The 24,159-nt window shown below is 38.0% G+C and overlaps 1 protein-coding gene across 3 annotated transcripts in view; it reads left to right on the top strand.

The window, feature by feature from the left end:
- Positions 1-24,159, top strand: part of PDSS2 (decaprenyl diphosphate synthase subunit 2) — a 232,183-nt gene that overhangs the window by 74,827 nt on the left and 133,197 nt on the right. For all 3 annotated transcript variants that reach the window (XM_008704981.2, XM_008704982.2, XM_008704983.2), the window contains exon 2: positions 23,901-24,035. In XM_008704981.2, coding sequence (XP_008703203.1) covers positions 23,901-24,035 — 135 coding nt within the window. The remainder of the gene's footprint in view (positions 1-23,900; positions 24,036-24,159) is intronic.

The raw sequence follows: 24,159 nt of genomic DNA, 5'->3' as shown, positions 1-24,159 counted from the left end.
TGTATCATGAATATTGTAATCTATTTAAATCAGCATTAAATGCAAAATACATTGGCATTGCAGGTTTTTTGCAACTAAAAATAAGTTGTCTTCTATCTAAATCAATTTCTCTCTATCTTTAACATTTGAAATTAAATGTTCGTGTACCATAAAATGCTGTTCCAATTAGACTTTGTTAAAGGAAACAACTGCCCAGTATGTAAATTCAGATTTAGCAGATTATGTCCAATTTTATAATGTTGGAGATATCTCTATACATAGAGTCAAAACAAAACAGTATTAACAGAACTTTTCAGCCTGTAGGCATCCCTTTGTGAAAACACAGACCACTCTCTCTCTCTCACAACATCGAAGAAATAAAAGTGTGTTGAGTATGAGAAATGGAGACCATTTGGTAACTTTACAAATGAAGACAAAACCAAAATGAGCAACACTCTGCTCTTGATGATTATGATTCTTGAATTCATCAGTTGTTCAGATTACTTTTTTGTTTGTTTTCAGTACAGAGCCTCTACCTTAGCAGAGGGGCACTAAAGGCAGGCCCATCTCATGGACTATGCCTCCAGTGGCCCAGATTCTTTGTAAAATTGATCCTGAGCCAACTCATGCCCAGTCACTGACTGTCAAACATTCCTTTCCATTTTTCTCTCTTGTGGTCTTCTTGTCCTTTCATTGCACTATACCCCAGATTTTTAATGAGGCGCTCCGCTTACCAAGCAGTGGTTCGGAGGGTCATACTCAGTAGATGCGCGTGCTAGAGCAGAGGGCGAGAGAAGGTGCATGAGGCAGAGAAGGTTAGTTCTTCCCCGTTATAGATAGCTGACTCTTGAACAGCATGGGTTTAAACTGCTCAGGTCCATTGATGTGTGGACTTTTCTCAGTGAATACAGTACTGTAAATGTGTTTTCTCTTCCTTATTATTTTCTTATTAACATGTTCTTTTCTCTAGCTTACTTTAGGAATACAGTACATAATATATATAACATACAAAATATGTGTTAATCAACCATTTATTTATTGGTAAGGCTTCCAGGCAACAGTAGGTTATGAAGTTTCAGGGGAGTCAGAAATTCTACGTGGATTTTTGTTTTAACACATAGATATTTGATGCAGGGGGTCAGCGTCTGTACTCCCTTGTTGTTTAAGGGTCAGCTGTGTTGAATAGAACTGACATTTGCTTGCCACCTCAATTATTTGGTTCTTAATCTAACATTTTAGGAATCTGCAGTGTGATAAACCTTCAGTATTTTTTATGTCTTTGCAAAGTGTGATATTTGAGATTGGTTTTATAACTATTGTTCCCACAGAATTCATATACAGAGAACAAAACCACATGGTTTTAATGCTCCGAGGCCATTGAATGGGTTACACATGAGCTGGATGGCTTGCTCCTGAACACCAGCCTATCTCTCATTAGGAACATGAACCTATTCATATTTCTTTGTACTTTTTGACAGTTAGTGGCAGAAAACCATAGAATTAAAACCTAAGCCACACCTTGATAGGGAATTTGTAGTTTCATTCCTCTACTCAGTACCATGGATGCCATGGAGCCAAAACTATCCCTAAAAGAATACTGAAGCTCCAGATTTGCATTGCCTTTCTCTAGGTGATATTTAGTACGTATCCTCGGCTTGAAAGCAGCATAAGGTGTATTAGTCTGTCTTATCCAGTGTTTCTCAACCAGGGATGGTTTTGCACCCCCAGGCACATTTGGCAGTGACTGGAGACATTTCTGGTTATTATGACTGGAGGATGCTCCTGGCATCTCTTTGGTAGAGGTTAGGGATGCTACTACACAGCCTACAGGGTTATTACGAAAAAGAATTATCCAGCTTAAAGTGCCAAGATGGAGAAACCCTGGTCTTATCAAATTATTTCCATTTAAAATATCACCATATTTTTATTTTTTTATTATTTTTTAAATATTTTTTTATTATATTATGTTAGTCACCATATGGTACATCCCCGGTTTTTGATGTAAAGTTCGATGATTCATTAGTTGCGTATAACACCCAGTGCACCATGCAATACGTGCCCTCCCCCACCCATCACCAGCTTATCCCATTCCCCCACCCCCTCCCCTCTGAAGCCCTCAGTTTGTTTCTCAGAGTCCATAGTCTCTCATGCTTCATTCCCCCGTCTGATTACCCCCCCTTTCTTTATCCCTTTCTTCTCCTACTGATCTTCTTAGTTCTTATGTTCCATAGATGAGAGACACCATATGATAATTGTCTTTCTCTGTTTGACTTATTTCACTTAGCATTATCTCCTCCAGTGCCGTCCATGTTACAGCAAATGTTGAGAACTCGTTTTTTCTGATAGCTGAGTAATATTCCATTGTATATATGGACCACAACTTCTTAATCCAGTCATCTGTTGAAGGGCATCTCGGTTCCTTCCACGATTTAGCTATTGTGGACAATGCTGCTATGAACATTGGGGTGCATATGGCCCTTCTCTTCACTACGTCTGTATCCTTGGGGTAAATACCCAGTAGTGCAATGGCTGGATCATAGGGTAGCTCAGTTAAAATATCACCATATTTTTAAGGGACATGATTCTATCTTTGACTTCCTCATCAATCTCTCAGATTCTTTACCATTTCATTTCTACAGTGGCTTTTACTAGGTACTTATGGATGTGGATCATGCTATAGCACCTGTATTCTCCATAGAGTATGGCACAAAAAGCATAGAGTACTCACTACTTATGGGGTAAGTGGAAATAATATCACTATCAGAAAACATATAAGTGAATAAACCAAATGATTTTTTAAAAAAACTAGATGCAGGTGAATGTGACAGTTTGAAGTAACATCAACAACAACAATTACCACATTGAATTTTCACATCATCTTTGGAAGATACTCTTACACTGATTTTGCAGTATAATAGTATTTTGACAGTTTATGTGGTTGAAATATTGCTAGTATGTTTACCTTAGGCAGATTAGCCTCTCTGAACCTTATTTTCTTATCTGTAAAATAGTGTATTAAACTAGGTTGTCCCTGCTGCAGTTTCAACTCTAACATTCTAAATATTTTTTAGTAAGATGTACAGATGATTCCTCATAAAAGTTCAAATGTTCAGTTTATTAATCAGTATAGATGAGACAGGAAAATTATCAGAGGATAACCATTGCCACTCATATTTTTTCAAAATAAATAATGTAAAAGGCACTGGATTTAGAGCCAGGAGTGTGTGTGATTCCCTCCTCCAGTTTTAAAAAGATAGTTGTGTGTTTGTTTCATTATTTGTGTAAGTTTGAATAAAAATTTAGTTCCTTGGGGCATCTAGGTGGCTCAGTTGGTTAAGCGTCTGCCTTTGGCTCAGGTCTTGATCCCAGGGTCCTGGGATCGAGTCCCATATCTGGCTCTCTGCTCAGCAGGAAGTCTGCTTCCCCCTCTCCCTTCTGCTCCCCCTGTTTGTGCTCTCTCTCTCTCTGACAAATAAATACATAAAATCTTTAAAAAAAAATTAGTTCCTAGTAAACAAAGTTTATTTGGTCTTGTCAGGTCAAGACAAAAGGCCACGTGTCAATTTTTCACATTCAAATGAGGTTTAATATGAACATTTTTGTTTTGGGACTTGGGAAATATTGTATATGAACTTCAGTATCCTCTGTGATCAGAATGATAGAAAAATACCTTTGTATTAAATTAAACTCTGGAAAGCTAGGCATTGCTTTCACATGCTAATAGATGGAATTTAAATTTGTATTTATTTTTAATCAGTTGCCTAGTACTAAAATAAATTTGGATACCAGCAGCTCATAATAGTTAATAGCCTGTATAAATGGGTCCCAAGACACCTGTTCCTTTATTGTTAATGAAGCTCTATTTTATGTGCAGGAAGACTAGAGTTCCTGTTGATTCTCTGTCCTAGCATATCTCCCTGTCTCCTGTGTGCATATTTAAATAACATTAAGAAATGTTGTTTCCTCTTGTTTTCTGTCATCTCTAGAATTCTGCCAGACACAATTATTCTCTTTAATAGGTTGTTTCTTCCCAAATGCATTAGAGTGATATTTTTTCCTGTTTTGTGTGTTTTGAATTTTTTTAGAATTAAACCTCAATCATGTAATGTTATGAGGATTTGATGTAAAATTATGATGAGTTAATAGCACCAGACACACAAATAGCCAAATAAAGTTTCTCAAGGAAAAAATAAATGACTTGTGGAAATTCTAAGAGCCTGTGGAAATGTAAGAAAACAAACAAACTGTAGAAACCAGTTCCCAGGCCCTAGTATCATCATGGTATATCCTCTGAGATTATTTAACTGTATATTCTTCTCCCTATTCTCTTTTGCTGACAATTGGAAGAATTCATAATTATTTTATTTCTATTTGCTATTTCATATCAAGCAAGAGGTCATTGATCTTCTTGCAAATCATTTGAAAGGGGAAAACCATATATACAAAGAACTGTTACCACAATCGACCAGACATTTGCGAGTTTCTACGTGGTAGAATTTTGCTATGAATAGGTGGCTCAAAATAACATTTGTGATTTTATGTCATTCATTTCTACTCTCTTGGGGACAGTATGTTAACAGGTTTTGAAGAATTGTTTTTATATGTGTGCTATATACATACGGAAGAAGATAAAAAGCATCCTTCTTACCTCTACAGCTTTTTCCTTCGCCAAACACCTGAATTTTCACTACTGTTGGTGATAGTTTAACGGTCATTCTTGAAAAAAATATCATAGGTGAGAATTACACTGCTGCATTTATTTTGTGACTGCTGAAGGTAGAAAATGCGTTGTAACCAACTCAGACACTGAGTACATTCTAAAAGAAGTGAAAATTAGCTCTTCACAAGTCTTGCTGATAACGTTAATCTTTGTAAGAGGTAAACCTTACTATCTAGAATAATTCATAGGGAAAGGTTTTTCACACCTTGGTCTTGTATTTTGTTGAATTCCTAAATAGTAAATTTTACTATACCAAATAATTCAGTACACCAATGTCTCTGCTTCAGTCTCGTACCTCTCTGTAATGGAAAAGAAATCTAACACTAAATTGTGTATCCTGAAAAGATAAAAGTGGTGATTTGAGATCTCTTTCTCATTAGGCGTAAGGAGAAATATGAATCACAGTCTCTGGTGCACATTTAGAATCACACCTGAGGAATATGTTTTATTTACAAAAATTTTTTTAATTGAAGTATAGTTGACATATTGAAGAGTATGTGATTTTGCCTAAATTGGCTAGGATGTTTGTATCATTGTATTTAAAGCTCTTAATTGATTCTGTTTTATTGCCAGTGTTGAGAACCACTCTTAGAAGTTAAGCTAGGCTGGGGGCTATCGGTTGCTAGGTAGTTTCAGACACATTGAAAAGCCTCTAAAAAGGGCTTCTGGTTACGTGATCTCTCCGGTAATGATCACTCACTGTAGGTAGGCATGCAGGTTTTTAGGTGGATGAGTTTGGTACCTTGCTGGAGACTCTCCAGCCTCATATGAGAAAGGAGGCTCTTTCCTAGTTTCCCCAGGTTTAAATAATTTCCCCAAATTGTGTTATGGCAGCAGTTTTAGTAGACTGTGGAGTTCACTGTAGCTCATCCAAGATACATAATTAAAATTTTTTTTCCCAGTGAGTCAAATATAAATCTAGGACAGTTTCTTCTACTCCTAAAATGTTTGAAATGAAATTTGTTGTTGTTGTTTCTCAGTTAAACCATGATATACTTTACATCATCCAAATTCACTCCTTTCATAAATATGCATACCCCTTTTCTGTATTCTCATCATGGGTTGTTCTGCAAAATGAAATACTTCACTTCCAATGAACTTGCTTTGATGAGAGAAGCAAAGAAAGAATTTATAAATGATGAAAGTCAGCAAATTTAGGGATACATGCATGAGAGGGAGAATATAGGACAGTTTTACTGAATGTTGTTTTGTAAGTGTCATCAGATGGCTGTTTATGTCATTAAAAACAGTAAATATTATCCCAGGTTTTTTAGTTTTTCTTTAATTTTAGCATTCCTCCCCTTGCTTGGAAAATATGTCAGTGCCTCTGCGACGGGCCTATTAAGAAAGGTTGCCAGTGCTCCTGCCGAGCCACAGGCTCAGGTGCGGCCCCCTCTGACTGACTGCCTTCCAGATACAGGGTAACTGCTGCAAATGTGTTGATAATACATGCAGGAATTGGCTGTTCAAACTTCTCCCGCCAGACTAATCACATTTCTAGCTTCTTGGCTTATTTAAGTTTTTTTAGCAGTTAAACCTGTGGAATTCAGAGCACCTGCATCTCTGAAAGCCACTGCTATGGACATGGAATGGAATCTGATTTTTAAATAACGATTTTTTGCCATTTGCTTCTACAACCTATTGTTTACAGTAAAGAAGTTCTTTGTGCCTCTTAATTTCGCATTTGTTCTTTAAGACAAGATGGCCCGGGAATACATTTACAGACATGGTTCCCCTTTTATTATTTCAATCCATTATTTTCTCCTCATGAGATTCATATTTGTGGTGATAGGCCCTGCATGGCAAGTGCTGAGAAAACATTTGTGCAGAGTCTTGCCAAGGAAGACTGTTGACTCTGTGGAGTATAGTATAGTGACTTCACTGTTCAAGATCCTCATGTGTTTATGAAAAAGAAAAAAACCTCAGATACTAGTTAATTCTATTTGTCTAAATTACTAGATCTTGTGGTTAGTATATTAAATTTATTAAATAGTTGAAGTGTATTCAATACAGTATTACAGCAGTTTTATTGATATACTGGCAAAGAAACAAACATGACCACTCTTTACCATCTGTTTATGCTATATAAAGAAGACCATGTTGGTTGCCATGGAAACCACATTTCCAAAACCACCGAGTGTTTGCTTAAAATCTCCAACCTTTTAAAATCATAAGCTTTATTCCTGAGAAAAAAGAATAGAAAAGTACATTTTAAAATTTCCAGTGATTTTCTAAAAAGTCATTTCTCTATAAAATTCATTTATTATTTCTAGGCTGATATTTTACCTCAAGATTTCATAAATTCAGTTGAGGGACTCTTAATTTGAGAATCTTTGGCATTTTCAAGAATTGGGGAGAAAATGTTAATGCTATCCTATTGAGGGGTGCCGCCTAATTTTTATAAAGTAAAGGCTTTGCTTCTTCAGAAAAACTTTATCGATGTAACGGCTAAAAGGAGTCTAAAGAGGTAACAAATATAATAACATGGTATCTGGGGAGGAAAGGCAGTTGTAATGTAATTACCATGGCTAAACTAACCATGTTTAGTTACTACTGTCATGTTAGCTAATATGAGAAAAATTACAGCAGGGAAGTCCTGGCTTTAAACAGAACGGTTCTGACTTTAAAAAGTATGGATATTAAAAAATACAGTAAGTGTAAATGCAAGACTATTTTGCAGTGAAACGAAACAAATGGAGTAATTAAGTTGCACTAAAATTACATATTCATAAAAGATAATTTTTAACAATAGAATTTTAGAATCTTGTAAAGTATGCAAAATGTAATATGTAAAATGTATAATTGGTTTTATATTTAAAAATGGGAGGAAATCCTTATTTCATTGTATGCAACTATAAATGCCAAACTAAGGTTATTCTGTTTGTTTTTCGTATTGACTTATTCAGGAATATATGGTAGAGTTAAGTTTGTGTGAATCTCTTCTATGATATTGAAAAATTAAGATAATCATGGCCCATCCTTTTGAAGTTTAAGAATCTTTTAAAGATAAACTCATAATAGCAATACTAACTTAATAGATTAATTTTCTGCTCTTTTTGAAACACATGACTGTTTTTGCTCTATATTCTTACGTAGGTTTGCTTTAAAATAAAATACATTTCTTAGTAACATTTTTTAAAAATTTTACTTACTTGTTAAGTATTTTCTTCAAAGCCCCACACGGAGCCCAGTGTGGGGCTTAAACTCATGACCCTGAGATTAAGACCTGAGCTGAGGTCAAGAGTTGGACGCTTAACTGACTGAGCCACCCAAATGCCCCCTTAGTAACATTTTAAAATTGTGATATTGCAAAATGGGATGGAGTAGGCCTCTGAATTGATAAACTTAATCATGTTTCTGTGAGCACAAAGTTTCTTTACCAAAAAGTCTTAGCTTATTAGCCCATTCCCTTAAAATCTCATAAAAATATGAAAATATTTTTTTATCACCTGAAAGATTATTTCAGAAATGTATGTCAGTAGGAGACTCTGTTAATGCTGTTTGGGAGGAAAGTACTGGATCCCACTGTAGTTAACTAAAGAACATTTTGGAAGAATGCAGACATAGAGAATAACAGTGTTTCTGGAAAGAATGAAAATATTAGACCTTTTTGTTGAGCTTAAATAATTTTGCTTAAAAACTATAATTTTTACCAATTTTTTATGCAGGCAATAGCTTGCAAAGTATTTATATCACATTTGGAGACCAGATTGAATGGGGACCAGAGTGCAGTGTGAAGATTGTCAGTGCTTATATAGCGTAGATCACTTTTCAACTCTTGAATACTGTGCAACAGTTAGAACCACTCAGTGAGCATGGATCAAAATACAAAATGTCTGAAGGTGAGGAGCACATTCCAGACAGTCAAGCATTTTGATAGGCCTTACTAATCTATTGATAAGTTTCTAATTTCAACTTGTGTAAGAATAATAAAACAAAATGATCTTGAAATATATTGGCCACAGGGTTCACCTGATCGTTAAACCTAGTATTAGTCTGGCTACTTTTGAGGGAAGGGGGAAACTTTTGATATCAGATGATACAAATAACATAACCACACTAGAACTTTATATCAAGGGAAATCATTGCCTGCACTCGAGGACCAAATTCATTAGGTTTTTGACACAGGTGTTGAGGGACAAGGATTTTGTGCTTTTATCATTGTCCTGGAATTTATAAGGTGTGGAGCATTATTGGCAATGTGGAGAGAGTAATTACTTTTGTCCCATTACTTTTCTCAATTTTATTTTGTACTTTTAATATGGTAAAAAAAAAAAAAAAAACCACCACATTTTTTCCTCTAAATTTTTATGTCATCCCTCGTTTCTCCCTCTCTGCTAAATTTGAGATCATATTTATTTTGAGTATCTTTTTAAAAGCGATTATGTAAAACAAAATCTCTATTTGTGACCTTTTCCTTTACCTTTTACATTATCATTATTACTAAATGTGGAATTTTTTTTTCAGGGACAGGATAATGACTGTGTATCTCAAATATTGAAACTTTCACTGTTCACTCATTTGCTTATCAATTAAACCTCATAAATTTTCTTTTTTATTCATTTAAGAAAATTTGTAGAAATAACACTTTAATCTTCCCAGTTCTTTTTTTTTTTTTCTTACTTTATTGAGCTGATGATACATATTTGCTCAGGAGAAGCAATGATTTTAAGTCTTCACCAATGTCTGGCATGCTCTGATATGTGAGGAATGGGATATTTATATAGTTCCTAAGTACCTCTCCACAAAGCTTATTAATTATAAAGAGGAAAAGTGTGTCTTTACTATGGAAAAGTGTGGTAGATACCCCTTAATCAAATGGTCAAAGTGAAAATCTGCTGTGAGGAAACAAACTGAAATTGAGGTGGGAAGAACACAAAATCACTTCTGTGATGTTCCTGCCAGAGACGCACAACCTGCATCCAATCACGAAGAGACGTCTGGCAAACCCACATTGAGGGAACTTCTACAAAATAACTGGCCTGTAATCTTCAAAGTCATCAAGGCCATGAAAGTCAAGGAAAAACTAAGAAACTGTTCTAGATTAAAGGAAACCAGAGACATGGCAACTAAGTACAATGTGTAATTCTGAACGGGATCCTTCTGCTCTAACGAATATGATTGGGATAATTGGCAAAACTTAATGGCATCTGAGAGTTAGGTGGTAGTGATGTATTACTGACTTCTAAATGGTTCGGGAAAAGAAAATTCTTTGTTCTGTACTTGGAACTTTGCTGTGAGTTTGAGATTGGTTTTTTAAGAAGGGGCAGGGAGGGTAAGGAACGATGTAAGCTCTGGAATCCTAATGCCTGGGTTAAAATCAGGGCCCTACCACTTACCTATTACTTTCCTTGTGTTTAAGTTCGTCATCTGTAAAATTAGAATAAAACCTTGCATGAGGTTTAAGTGAGTAAATGTATATAAAGAGTAAAGAGTAGTCCATGCAGTAGATGTTAACTATTACTTGGGTTTATTTCTGGGATAAAGTAGACAAGAATGGGTTCCTAGTGTATCAGTGAGCAGTGTTTAGAATCTTGGATTATTTATTGTTTGTGGTGCTAAAGTGAGCTTGATACGGATGGAAACATTTCAGTTTAGAAATATGAAGTAAACAGTGTGCTACAAGTCTGTACATTGAAATAAATGTAGATACTAATTTTTTATTTGAGTAGTTATAGAGTTTAAAAACCAACAACAGCTGTTTTATTTTAGTTTGATACTCCAGTGATTGTTCAGAGACTCTTCAGCCTTGTACCAACAGGAAACAAAACCTAGCTTGTTTGTTTTACTCCTAAGTTCCATCCGTCTTTTCACTTTGGAGTCCTGTTCTTGCCTCTACATTATTGGTCCCTGGGAACCAAAGAACTTGAACACATAACCAATAAGTATGGGAGCATCTTTGGAGTCAGTCCCAATCTCACTTACTTTTGACCTTGAACAAGAAACTAACCTATCTCCAAGCCTCCACTTCCCCACCCCGTAAACTGGAGATAGCTGTAGTACCTCCTTCACGAAGTTGTTGACCGCACGTAATGTGCGTCGCTCACAGTATGTGCTATAAAACTGGCAGGTTGCTCCCTGTCCTCCCGCTCGCATTGCCCATGCTCGTGCCCCCAGAACGTCAGTCAGAAGGGTAGACAGATGGATGTCTGTAAGTTCCACTATCTTATTTGTGGGGAGGGGAGAATCTATGACTTACCTCACTCGTTTTTTTCTCATTTCTAGTGAAATAAGCGCTGTCCTTTTCAGCTCATGCCCCAGACTCTTCCAGAAGGAAAACGGGGGGGGGGGGGGGGGAGAAATGGCATCCTAACGAGGCAAAGCCTAATCACACCACAGTATTTTTGACATTTCCCAGTACTTTGTAGTATAGCTATCGTGCTATACTTTACACTCTTTTACCTTTTAAAAATGAATTATTTTAGTATGAATTAGGAAAAAATACAGCTATTAGGATGGGAACAAAAAGTCTCTAAATATAAATTTCCTGTCTTATTTTAATATATTCCTAGAAATAAAAACATAGAATGTATATAAATTATTCAATAACTATTTTTGTGGAGAAATTCACGTTCTGCCCAATTTCAAGGAACAGATCCAAGGTGTTCGGTAAAAAATGGAGAAAAATGTCATCTCTTCCTTCCCTAAAAGTTACAATTTTGTGGACTATTTTAGAGGTTCTACTGTCACAGGCCACCAAAAGGGCACAAGGCCATAAGCCACAGGCTGGGCCTATGCAGATCCTCATTTCGGTATAAGACTCCTTGGCTGTGGTGTAGACGCTGGCTACTCCTGCAGTCTGTGAGGTTTTTGTTGTTGTTTTTTAGTTGTGGTTTCCAACCTGGACAGCACTTTCACTGCAGCGCAAACTTTACTCAGCCTCTGTGTGAATGGGCGCTATTCAAAGCTTCCCATGGCCTTGTGTTTAATGGACCACAAATCCTCTGGCTCTGTGCTGCCTGTGAGTCTTGTTGAACTTGCCTGTAAGGAGAAGGCTGCACCCAACTGCTTGTCCAGCTCTCAATGCACCAGACCTGTAATCAAGAGAAGTTTTAAAGAGGTGCTTAGGAGAAGTTAACTTTAAAAATTTGTTTCACACCTCTTACCTATAAGGTACTTTCTAAGCCCTGATTCTAAGCCACCATTCATTTTTATTACTCTATTTTAATGCTGCTGTAATCATTATTTCTCGTTGGGTGAATATGGGTTTTGGAGGCAGACACCTGGATGGAGCCCCAAGTCTCTCATATCGTGGTTATATAATCTTGGACAGGTTACCTTATTAATTCATTCAGTAAGTATTTATTGAGTGTCTGTGTGTGCCAGGCACTATTCTAAGCAGTGGAGATACAACTGTGGATAAGTAAATACGTTGTAACATGCTTGTGTTCTAGTCAAGGAAGACAAATAGTAACTGAAATTAATGAATACAACTGTATAGTATATCAGTGATAATCACTGATAGAAAATAAACTATGAGTCTCAGTATCCTCATCATAAAATGAAGAAAACTACCACCTCACAGGACGGTTGTCAGGTTAGATGCGTGAACACCTGTGAAGGCCTGGGGACATACCAGGGTGGATGAGACAGTCAGGCTACCCAAAGGAAGCTTGGTGGCAATCTAGTAAATGACAGATTTCTCCCCAGAACCTTGTGACCTAGTAGAGTACAGCAAGTATTATTGTTATCTGAGGATGAAATCGCCTAGAATAATCTGTGTGTAATTTATCCCAAGCATCTCTCTCTTCATTCAGTAGGTGCCATCCTATTAATTATTATCATGTGAATGAAACTATAAAAAATTGAATTATGTTTTCCTATTGACACACATAATTTGAGAGATGCCACTATCATAGTAATCTTTCCCCTTTACTACCTCTGTTAGTGGCTTGCTTATTTATTATTTTTTTAAAGTAATCGCTACCCCCACAGTGGGGCTCGAAGTCACTGTGAAGAATCGTGCACTCCACCGACGTGCCAGTCAGGTGCCCTGGTGATTATTTTAAATATTTGTAAGGTCTTAATGTTATTGGGTGGCAGTATTTGTGATTATGAGAACTAATAGGTTTGAACTTAGGCAGCCAGTCATGAGATCTTTTCTCTTGTGGAAATTCTGTGAAAGATGAACACAGGCAGTCTGTGTCCTACCACCTGTCACTTCTAATTCTTCCATGGTTTGGTTTCCTTTACCTTCAGTTTCTTTTGGAAAAATAAAAGAGATGTTCCTAAAAATTTTGCACCTGATTTTTGAACCATCATGTTGCAACAATATGGTTTTAGATTTTGATTGTTTTTCTCTTCATTTAAAAAAAAAACTCGTGGGGCGCCTGGGTGGCACAGCGGTTAAGTGTCTGCCTTCGGCTCAGGGCGTGATCCCGGCGTTGTGGGATCGAGCCCCACATCAGGCTCCTCCGCTATGAGCCTGCTTCTTCCTCTCCTACTCCCCCTGCTTGTGTTCCCTCTCTCGCTGGCTGTCTCTATCTCTGTCGAATAAATAAATAAAATCTTTAAAAAAAAAAACAAAAAAACTCGTTTCTCCTACCAAAATCCATGCTGCATTTCAGTCTGCTATACCCCAACCCCCACCCCAATTTGCCCTTAAGGTATTATCTGTTTCTCTGTAAAGTGTTTCATCATTTTTTTTTCAACTTGCTTATTTTTACTGGCTTTTTCCATCTGCTATCATATCTTTACTTTTGGCTTCATCTCTTCATATTATGTAAAAGCCAACTGAATGACCTTTTACCTTTCTATCTTTTCCAACTTATTCTCAGGCAAATATTGTAAATTTTGCACCATTGGACCACCTTCATTAGCTAATAGGACTGATACGCCAAGTACTAAACAAATTGCGTATTACATTAAGACATTCTTTTTTTTTTCTAAAGAGATTCTTTTTCAATAAAAAAAAAATGTGCTTATATAACTAGCCGAGTAAAACCGTAGAAAATTATGGAAGATTAATCTGAGAGCAGTTCTCTTTGAGTGGCAGAGTCTATCGAAATCAGGACTGCAAGTTGAGAAAAGCACTGAGCATTAAGGGAACACTCATTCATGTTTGGTTGATTTATTCCCTGTGCAGACGGATGGTGGTAGTAGGAGGTGTAATTCACAGCGCTAGCTCTTAGCCAGTGTCACCGCTTGAGTGGTGGTGTGAGTCTCGTGTGTCTGTGGAGTGTAATGATGCCTGTATTCCAGCACTCGATTTTTCTACCCCTTTGCTTCAACACTAAATTGCTTTTTTTAAATGTGAACAAAAGAGGTCTGTATGTAAAAATTACTGTGTGAGATAATTTTAAGAGTTTTCAGTGTGATCAAAATATTATTTTTTTAAATGGCCCTAATTTCCTACATTCATATTTTTAAATCTTTAGTTACCATTTGAGTGAAAGTCTTCGTGGTTTTTTGTTGTTTTGTTTTGTTTTGTTTTCCTGGTGGTATGGTTTAATTCTAAGGTGGCCAGCTTACATCTTGCTGCAAACTTGATTAATTATGGCATTATTTTATACTTTTTTATTTCAATCACGTGTCATCAAACTACTGGTGTTAGTGATCATTTCTGAAAAGCTCCTGGCTTGATTTCTGTCGCCCCGCACCCCCCACCCCGCCGCCGCTCGGCAACCCCTGTGCCCTACCCCCATTCTACTTTTCTCTTCTTACTTCCTTTTTTTTTTCCAGCGCCTGTCTCCTGCCACATGCCCATCAAACCTAATTGCAGCTTTGGGAGGGCTTTGGTAAGGCAGTTCCTTGGCCCTGATGTCCCTCAGGGATTTAATTCGGGTGGGATGTGCGTGTGGCCCTCGAGCCATGTCAGTGACGGCTACAGCTCCCAGATTCTAAGAGCTGGTCACCCCAGGCCCTAAAGTTGTTTCAAGTCTAGGGCAGTTTAGTCTCAGGATAGATATGGCAGGAATAATACAATTTGGGTCATTTTGTCAATGGAAATTAACCTCCAGTTCTTCTGCTAATTTTATATAAAAATCTGTGACATGCAGACTATTTTTAGTCTCCCTCAAATTATAGTGCTTTAAAACAATTTTCATGAGTGTTAATTTTTTTCTTTTACAACTGAGTAATATTACTGTCATTGAATTACTAATTACATATTTTTTTTAACAGCACTTCTTTGATACCATTTAAACATTGGCCTTATGTCTAAATCTTAGAGAAATTAAAGGTGAAATATGAGAACCCGCAAGGCACCCAACATAGGACTCTGGGGTTCATTAAATGTGGGTTAAATTTTTTTCTTGAAATGAGAAACACAACTATAATGTAGTAAGTCATCTGCCTTCTTAAAATTCTGTTATTCTTAAAATACAGTACTTTTTTTCTCCAGACTTAAAAAGAGATCTGTGCTCTTACGCATTTTATGAAAGAAATCACCCTTAATCAAAGAATCTGTTTATTAACGCTTATTACCATTTAGGGGTATTTGCTTCCTATCTTGTTTCTTTTCATTTTTTAAACAAAATATTTTAAACATACAGAAAGATACAAGGACGCTTTCTATATGGAACACCTATATAATGATACCCAGATTTAAAACATTAATGTTTGCCATATTTTTTTCTAGTTTTTGTCCTTGGCCTTGTTTATATGCATATGTATGTGCATATATTGAAACATAATTGAGATATTATGTATACAGTTTTACATTCTATCTTCATTTAACATTTTAAGTATTTTTCCATGTCATTAAAAAAGTTTTAATGCTTTCTTGCAACACTAAATTTGTTCTAGTATATGGACAGATTTTTTGTTTTTAAATGGTGATAATTCTATTCCTACTTAATTAATTTCACATTATGCTTCCAGTTCTTTTGACTTTATATATCATATACTTTATGTGACTTAAAACACTGTTTTTCAGAAAACTGCAGGTTGCAACTCATTAGTGCAAAATCAATTTAGCAGGTTGTAGTCAGCATTCAGAAAAATCAGAGTATTTCTAATGGTTCTTTGGCAAAAACTGCACATTGTAGGCAATCCTTATGTTTTAGTTATCTGCATATAAACTTCAAAAAATTGTGTCTAGGAGTTGCCATCACTGTCCTAAAGCATTATTAGGAATCTTATCAATCAACCCATCTCATGTATGTTAGATTTGACAGTTATCTTTGATGCTTACGTTTTTTGGATTGACTTATTGAAATTGGATATATGTAAAGTGGGATAATGAAATAGTAAAACTCTGTACCTCTAGGTGTTAGCAGTGGAGGGAGTTCTTCTCATGGGGGTCTGAGCAGTACTGATTCTTCTGCATTCAGTTTTATTTCAAGGTGCTTTGAGCTGACTTAGGGTGATGGTCCCTTCTTTGTAGGTGGTAAAGTCTTTCCATAATATTTGACTATAAATGTACCAAAAGAGTGTAATTTGAATCATGGCATAAATTAGAATTCTGAACTCTTGAGCATACATCTCAAAAGTTTTCTCTCGTGCCCCAGTTCTGCCATCCTACCTCAACTCTCCATCTGGAAGTAATCTCTACCTTCTGTTCAAAGTGAGGACAAGCCTTCTCTCACGGGCACTGATGCCGCAGTGAATTCAGTCACTTCTCCTAAATGAGGAAACAAAACACACAAACACTGCAATATATTGAGTTCTCTGTATTTAAAACTTAAGGAGTAGGTCCTTTAATGTGGTATAATTCTCATATGCGGTAACTTTCCAGCATAGCATTAAAATCCTAGCATGTTTTTTAGGGTATGTTGGGGCTTTTCTCCTGTGTGGCTGTCCCTTTAAAAGAATATACTCTGATTTAGTAAGAGGGACTCAAGACGCAGAGCTGACTGGCCGAATGTAGCAAATGGAGAACAGAAGAGATGAGGAAAGTCGGGAATAGTAGTGGGGCTGTTTGGGTGGGATGTGCAAGATGGAGAATCTGCTGTTCTACTTCTTGAAGCTATTTATTCTCTCATCTTGCATTTTTTTGGAGACCTGTTCTATGTCAGTTACTCTGCTAGGTGCAAGGCATCCAAAGATGACAAGCCTGAGTACCTTCAAGGTTTTCACAGGCTTGTGAGGTGTAGTACCTGTGAGCCAGTAATTAAAGAGCAAGGCCGTAAAGCATGATGAGCCTAGGCTTTGGGGTCCAAATTACGTCTAGATCTTGGCACTTCTGTTACTAGTTGACTGGTGTGACTAGTTATTATTTAATTTTTCTCAGCCTTTTTTCTAATTTTCCTCATCTATAAAGAGATAGTACCAGTTACCTTGCATGGGTTTTGTGAGGTTTCGAGCATATGCACTGAAGACAGTGCATGCCTGGCATTGTAGCATGTTGTAGTTGTCGTTTGTGTCGTTGCTGTCATTTTTATTATTCAGTGTTTTAAGCATGAAACTAGAGGTTTATGATAAGTACCATAAAAGCCCATGGAAGAAGCAGCTACTGGCCCTAGTTTCTGTGCACTGCACTGTTAATAATTCTCTCCCTCCATTGTGCACGCATGTTCACACTTCTTCTGGGTATCTGCGGACACCCCTTTTATTTGTTTGTGGACCCACTGTGTTCCTTCATGTTGGTTACTCATCCTTCCTCTGTCCCCTAAGTAAAGGAATTCTCCAAGATTCCTTTTCTCTTCTCATCCCTTCCCTTGCCTCTTTTCTCTTTTTTTCTTTCCTCGGAATCTCATCCATCAATTCCTACTAATTCAGCCATCACCTCTTTGAAGATGCTTCCCAAATCTGTAGCCACAGCATTCCCAGCTACCTGCTGGGCATCTCCATCTGGCAGTCTTTCTTGCATTCAAAGTTAACATGTCCAAAACTGAGCTCATTAATTCCCCATTAACTCTCCTTTTTCTTCCAATCCCCATGAATGCTAGCATCATCACCTCCAGGAAGCAGGTTTGAACCTCACATTCAGCCCTTATCTTTCCTTCACTGCATGAGGGTCTCCCCTCATGCAGTCAGCTGGCCAGACTAGCCTGTTCCACCTCGGTGCTGCGGCCATCATTCAGCTCTTCTTTTCCATCACTGCTGCCACTGCCCTAATTTAGGCCCTCATTATCTCCCACCCGGACCATTGGAAGAAGCTACTCCTAACTAATCTTCCCTGTCCTTTCCATTGCACCCAACGTGCTACTGCCAGAGGAACGATATTAGGCCCAGAGTAACAGTTTTAGTCTTTAGCTCTGATCACATTACTCGCTTGCTGACAAACCATCCCTGCCTTCAGATTGCCTGCAGAATAAAGTCCCACCGCCAAACCTGACTCTCAAGGCCCTTCATTCTTTAAGCTGTCTTTTTTTTGGGCTTGTTCACCTTCACATATTGCCCAAACGGGTAGCCCCCACAGCTCCTGAACCTGCTCCTCATTCTTCCACCTTCTTATCATGCATAACCTGTCTCTTTCTCCTCAGATGCCCCCCTTTCCATTCCATTAACCCCATTCCAGTCCTACCTCCATTCTCTGCTCAGGGAAGCCTGACCAACTCTCCGGCTCAGTCTGAATGCTATCTCTACTGTCAGGAGCACCTCTAGCAAGAAGCAGTTTTCTTTCTTCCTCTGTGCACTGATGGCTTTTTGTTACTCTGCTACCTTTGGTATCTGTTGCTTGTATTATTCAATTTAAATATATTTGAACCTATTATTATAACTCTTTTATTATATCACTTATTTATTTGTATATACCTCTCATGTTTGGTACATATGTGTTGAAGAAATGGAATTTGAGAGGCTGTATGGAAAGGTGTCAGGGGCCTGGGTGGCTCAGCCCCTTAAGCATCTGACTCTTGACTTTGGCTCAGGTCAGGATCTCTGGGTCGTGAGATCAAGCCCCACGTCAGGCTTTGTGCTGGGCATGGAGGCTGCTTAAGATTCTCTCTCTCTCTCTCTCACTCTCTCTCTCTCTCTCTAACTCTGTCTCCCCCTCTGCCCCTTTCCCCCTAAAAAAAAAAAAAAAAAAAAAAAAAAAGTGCCATAGCTGTGATTTGAGGATTTGAAATACAGGATTGGAAGGAAGGTAGTAGCTGTGGGAAGATACGATGATGAGGTGAGAGATGCAGTTAGCCATAAAACCATAACGTGAGAAGGATATAGAGCTGGGTTGCCCAGTTTCACCTATTCAGTCCTTACGTCCATCACGAAATTGTGTCACTATTAGAATATTAGTGAGTGTTTGCTGTTTCCATCTGTTGTAGATCTGGAGCAGAATTTTGAAAGGGGCCAAGTTCCCTCCTACCCTGCCCCCAAATTCAACTACAGACTTTTCAGGATTATATTATTTAAAATTAGTGCTATATCCGTATTAGCTAATTTTCCAGGACTGCATAGTATCCACCATCTATTTAAATTGAATTGCAATATTACTTTAGATTTGGTACCTCTCTCTTATCCACCACGCTACCCCCGTGTTTCTCATTGACTGCTGCAGAAGCCTCCTAACACGTCTCCTCATACCCACTTTGTCTTCCTCCTTCCCTTCCACCTGTGCTGTTTTTCCACTGAGGACAGGATTTTTTGTTTTTTTGGGTTTTTAAAAAATATCTGATTATGTCACCAGCTGCTTAATATAAACTACAGTGGCTTCACATCACTCTTTGGGTAAAGAGCCAAAGTCTTCATATGGCCTGTTCATCCTGTGTGGTCTAGTCCTGTCTGTCTCCAGCCTCACTTCGTACGGTGCTCTCATCCTCACGTATACCTGGTTTTGTGCTGTGGGTATACTCCTCTTGTCTGTTCCCTTCCCACTATCCCCTTTTACACCTATTCTTCCTTTGGGTATCAACTCAGTCATCACTTCCTCAGTGAAGCCTCTGACTTCCCTTGCTAGGTCAGTTTCCCTGTTACAAACCTCCAGGTACCACCTTTTTCCTTTGTGGTATTTATTGCCGTTGTAATTTTACATATCTTTGTGATTCTTTCATTATTTCCAGTCTCTTCCACTAGCTCGCAAGCTCCACGAGCTCCACACCTGGTTTTGCTCGCCACTGCGTCTGTGCCTAGACAGTGCCTAATTTATGGAAGGTGTTCAGTCTGAATTAGTTGAATGACTGACTGACTGACTGACTGACTGACTGAATGAGTGATGAAGTTTTAGTTGACATGAGCTAAAAGGAACACAATTCTGTAGAACTTCAGTGAGAAAGATTTCAAGTTAGTAAATACGGCTTTCATTCATGACACTATAATTTTAACGACAATAAAGGATTCTTCCAATTTTTAGACCTATTATACATATTGTAGGAGTATTAGATAATTAAATAACTGAGGTGAGAGCATAAAGAATCAGAGTAAGAAAGACACTTCAGCTGTCAAATAGTCCAGGCTTCTTTCTAATGTGTGTGTCAGAGGCTGTGCAGCTTCCCGAACATCTCTGTTTAACAAGGGCCTCAGCACCACCAGAGGCTACTTTGTTTTTTAATTTCTTCAGGTTGAGTCAGAATTGGCCTGCTCTATTTCCATATTTTCTACCCAGTCGTGTCAGCTTCTGCAGTAATTCTAGCCCTTTCAGACAAATAGACCACTGTTATGCCTTCCTCTAGCTTTTGTTCTCCCAACTCTTCCCCTCACATGCTATGCTCCTGCCATGTTGGTTCTGGAAATCGCTGTGCCCTCCTGTCTTTCCTTCAAACCCTCACCCCATGTTGTTTCTTCTTTGGAACCCCTTTTTTTTTCTTCCCCCTTCACTTTCCCTTTCAGCTTTAGCTCCCCTGGCTACTTCCTCCTCATCCTTTAGGTGTCAGGGCGGTCTCTTTCACCCCTCTTTGCCCCGGGTTATGTTAGTGGCCCCATCTCTGTGTTCTCACAGCCCTTGTTCATCCCCTAAAGTAGCTCATGCCACATTTTATTGGGATTTTTAATCCAGACTGTATTATCTACAAGAAGGGAGAGCACAGCTCACCAGCCCTCATCATGTCCTCCACTGTTGTTTACACCATGCCTAACAGGCAGCGAGCATTCACTGTATCTTTGCCTGGATAAATTGGAGGACACCAACTTAACTGTTCCCCAAGCTAGCATCCAGAGCCTTTTCTGCAGGCATGCATGTGGCGGTAGAAGATTTCACCGTCTTCTAGACATGCTCGGGCTCATCAGTGTCCCTCCTAAAGAGAGGCACTGAGAAGAACTCGTGCAAAGTACAACTCAGGCAAAGTACAGCCTGGACTCGAATAAACATATTATCTCTATAATATAGAATCCTAGGGATTTTTTTTATGCTCAGAAGCAAAATTTCTTATTTTCTTTTGATTGTGAGCTAATTTTTGAGCTGTGGACTTTTTCTTGGTACTGTTTTTTTTTAAGGGTGTTAATGAAAGAAATTTAAAGAAGTGGTGTTTGGAAGCAGTTTTTTAATTTACTTAAGCTGTTAATCTCTTCTTCGGGTTGCTAACCACTGTCAGGTGTGCTTTTCTGACGGTCCTCTTGGTTTCTGTCAGCCAGTCCATTACAGTTTCTCTTCCTGACCTTTTCAGAATGCGTTCTCAAAGTGGCAAGTGCTTCAGTGATGTATGATGGTGTTTGCAGAGGGTGGGGGTGTGTGGGAAGAATTCCTCAACTTTTATTATTTTGGGAGGTGGAAAAGGAAATTTATAGGGGATTATGTATGCTGGTAGAGTGGGCTAGACTTTGAGAGATAGGAGGAGAAATGGACTAGAAGAAAGAAAGAAATATGAGTTGAGAAAAAAAATAGGTGGCAAAAAAGTCATAAGGACAGAGAATGTAATTTTCTGATTATGTGATCACCTTCCACCTGCTTCCACAGTGTTACGTACTTTACTCTTGTTGCCTCTTGCATAAAATGACGATGGCAAGTAGACGTCATTAACCTCATTTTATAGCAGAGGTAACAGTCTCCAAGTCATACAGCTAGCGAATGGGAAAAGGATTTTTTTTAAAAAAAAAACTGTTTCTGAAGCTGCACTCTTCTAGTTTGACTTATTAGCAAATAGTTTTGTACATGAGATGAAGCAGATTGGAGAGTCACTATAGCTTGATGGTTAAGAGTGTATATAGATTCTAAAGCCAGTTGGCCTGGGTTCAAATCTTGGCTTCGTCAAGGCTCTACTACCTACCAGCCATGAGCAAGTTGCACAATCTCTCGGTGTGCCTCATTCTCCTCATTCATCTGCAAAATCAGAGTAATTGTGGTACCTTCCTTTTAGAGTTTTTGTGAATTAATTTAGTTAATATATAGTAAATTCTTAGAACAATTCCTGCCATATATGAAGCACTATATAGTATTTGTTGCTGTTCTTCTCCTTCTTCTTCTTAGCTTATGTCTGTGTCTTCTGTGAAAGGACCCATCTCTGAGAACTTTGAGGAAGGTGTCAAAACTGTTGTCAGAACTGTTTCATCAGCATGATGTAGTCAGACTTTTCTCCAGTTTCTCGCCCTCTTGGAGGTCTTACTATGTCATCATATCCTTCATCCCTAACCAGGCTCAACCCCCAAAAGACAAGCACATGCACGCGCACACACAGCCTCACCTTCCTCTTTTCCCTTTCTAGAATTAAGAGCCAATTCAGACCTTCTCTTTAATATTATTATCTAGAAAGAGAAGAATAAAGATTCACTTTAGGTCATACATTAATAAGGATCTAGCAGCATAAGTTAAAATTTATAATTCAAAGCAGAAAACTTAGAAAGTGCTCCTGCTCCCACTTTACATTTACTTGTTATAAAGTAGGGTGCTTCCCAGCCTCCCTCCCGTTCAGGTCTGTAGGATCTAAGTAGAAAGCTACATGACAATGAGCAACTTTGGGTATTTCTGATGATTATTTGTTTCTCTTGTGATATAACTTAATTCCTATAAATTAGCTTCTTTTTTCCTAGGAAATTTAAATTACTGACCCCTCAAACTTGCTGACGATCACTTACTGGATTGAGGGGAAAATATAATTAGACAAAGAGCTATATCTGTTCCTTTGCAGAGAGCCTGAAGATCTGCCTTATTTGGAAACCAAGAAGGGTACAAAGGGGCTCTTTTTAAAATTTCTGTTTGGAGGCATGAGGGGCAAAGACTTTTCTTTTCTTTCCTTTTTTTTTTTAAAGATTTTATTTATTTATTCGACAGAGATAGAGACAGCCAGCGAGAGAGGGAACACAAGCAGGGGGAGTGGGAGAGGAAGAAGCAGGCTCATAGCGGAGGAGCCTGATGGGGGGCTCGATCCCATAACGCCGGGATCACACCCTGAGCCAAAGGCAGACGCTTAACTGCTGTGCCACCCAGGCGCCCCGGGCAAAGACTTTTCTTAAGTAGTGAACTAACTCATTAATTTTGGCTGTGTTAATTAATTTAAATTAATTCTTTGTTCAAAATTTACCAAAGAGGACTCAATAACTTAACCAAGTATAATACGATTTTAATACTTTTTTCACTACATTCAAGAACTATGTTTGTGTGTTATTTATGTATGGATATCATCTATTTGATTAGTGCTCATGAGTATATTTCTAAATATTAATTTATTATAATATATTGCCCATTGTTTGTTTGTTTCTTTCTTTCTTTCTCTCTCTCTCTTTGTTGTGATGCCATTTAGTTCTTATATGGCAACCGTTTGCAATACTTGGAGGAAAAAGAACCCGATTAATTCCTGGCCTTAGTTATAGTAGAAATTATGAAAATTCAATACTCATTGCAAAAATAAAATGACATGCTAAGTTAAAGCCATATTGTTGTCTAGAATGATAATGCTTTCCGTAAATAATAGGAAATGGCAAGACTTGCTGACGGCATACATTTCCATTTTACTTATCAAATAAATTTTTAAGTCATTTGGATTTGTCACTTTAATTCTCTGAGCATCTTCTCTACCTGTGAAGACAGAAATCATTTTTTACCACTCTCCCTTCCCACCATCATCACCAAATAATATCAGTTCATCCAAGCCATGCAATTTGCATTTCAGTTGCTATTAGCTACCATAGAGCAGTTTAAAACTATGGGTTGAGCAAATGGTTGAGATTGTGAGATGTAGGGTCAGACCATAGGAAAAGCCAGAAAGAGGAGGAAGCCAGATCATTAGGCCCCATAATTGGAGACTGTCACTTTTGAAACCAGTCATGGGTTTCTGTAGTTGTTTCCTGAACTCATTGCTTTCTGCTGTTAGCTCTTTCTTCCCCCGCTTCTCTTTCTTTCCCCAAGTCGCATTCTCTGAGTTTGGAAGTCTGGGTGAATAGTAGCAATTTCCTAACTTGATGTGGCTGATTCTGTGAGAGTATATTAATCCTCTTCTTTCTTTGTTTGCAGGGGGCTTGTTCATGATAGCCGGCATAACCTCCAGTTGAGGGGCTTGGTGGTGCTACTTATTTCTAAAGCAGCTGGGCCCAGCAGCATGAATACTTCATGTCAGAACTATGACATGGTCAGTGGGATCTATTCATGGTAAGAAGAACTTAGTCTTTTGACATTGCTTTCAAAATTGTGTTTCCTTTTCCTGAACAGTGGTCAGCGGAGATCACTATTTAGTTCTTTGTCATTCTATGTCTATTCAAGTACAGATCAACCT

Source organism: Ursus maritimus, unplaced genomic scaffold (genome assembly GCF_017311325.1).
Source record: "Ursus maritimus isolate PB19 unplaced genomic scaffold, ASM1731132v1 scaffold_13, whole genome shotgun sequence".
Lineage (NCBI taxonomy): Eukaryota > Metazoa > Chordata > Mammalia > Carnivora > Ursidae > Ursus > Ursus maritimus.
This window is presented reverse-complemented; position numbering and strand designations above follow the sequence as displayed.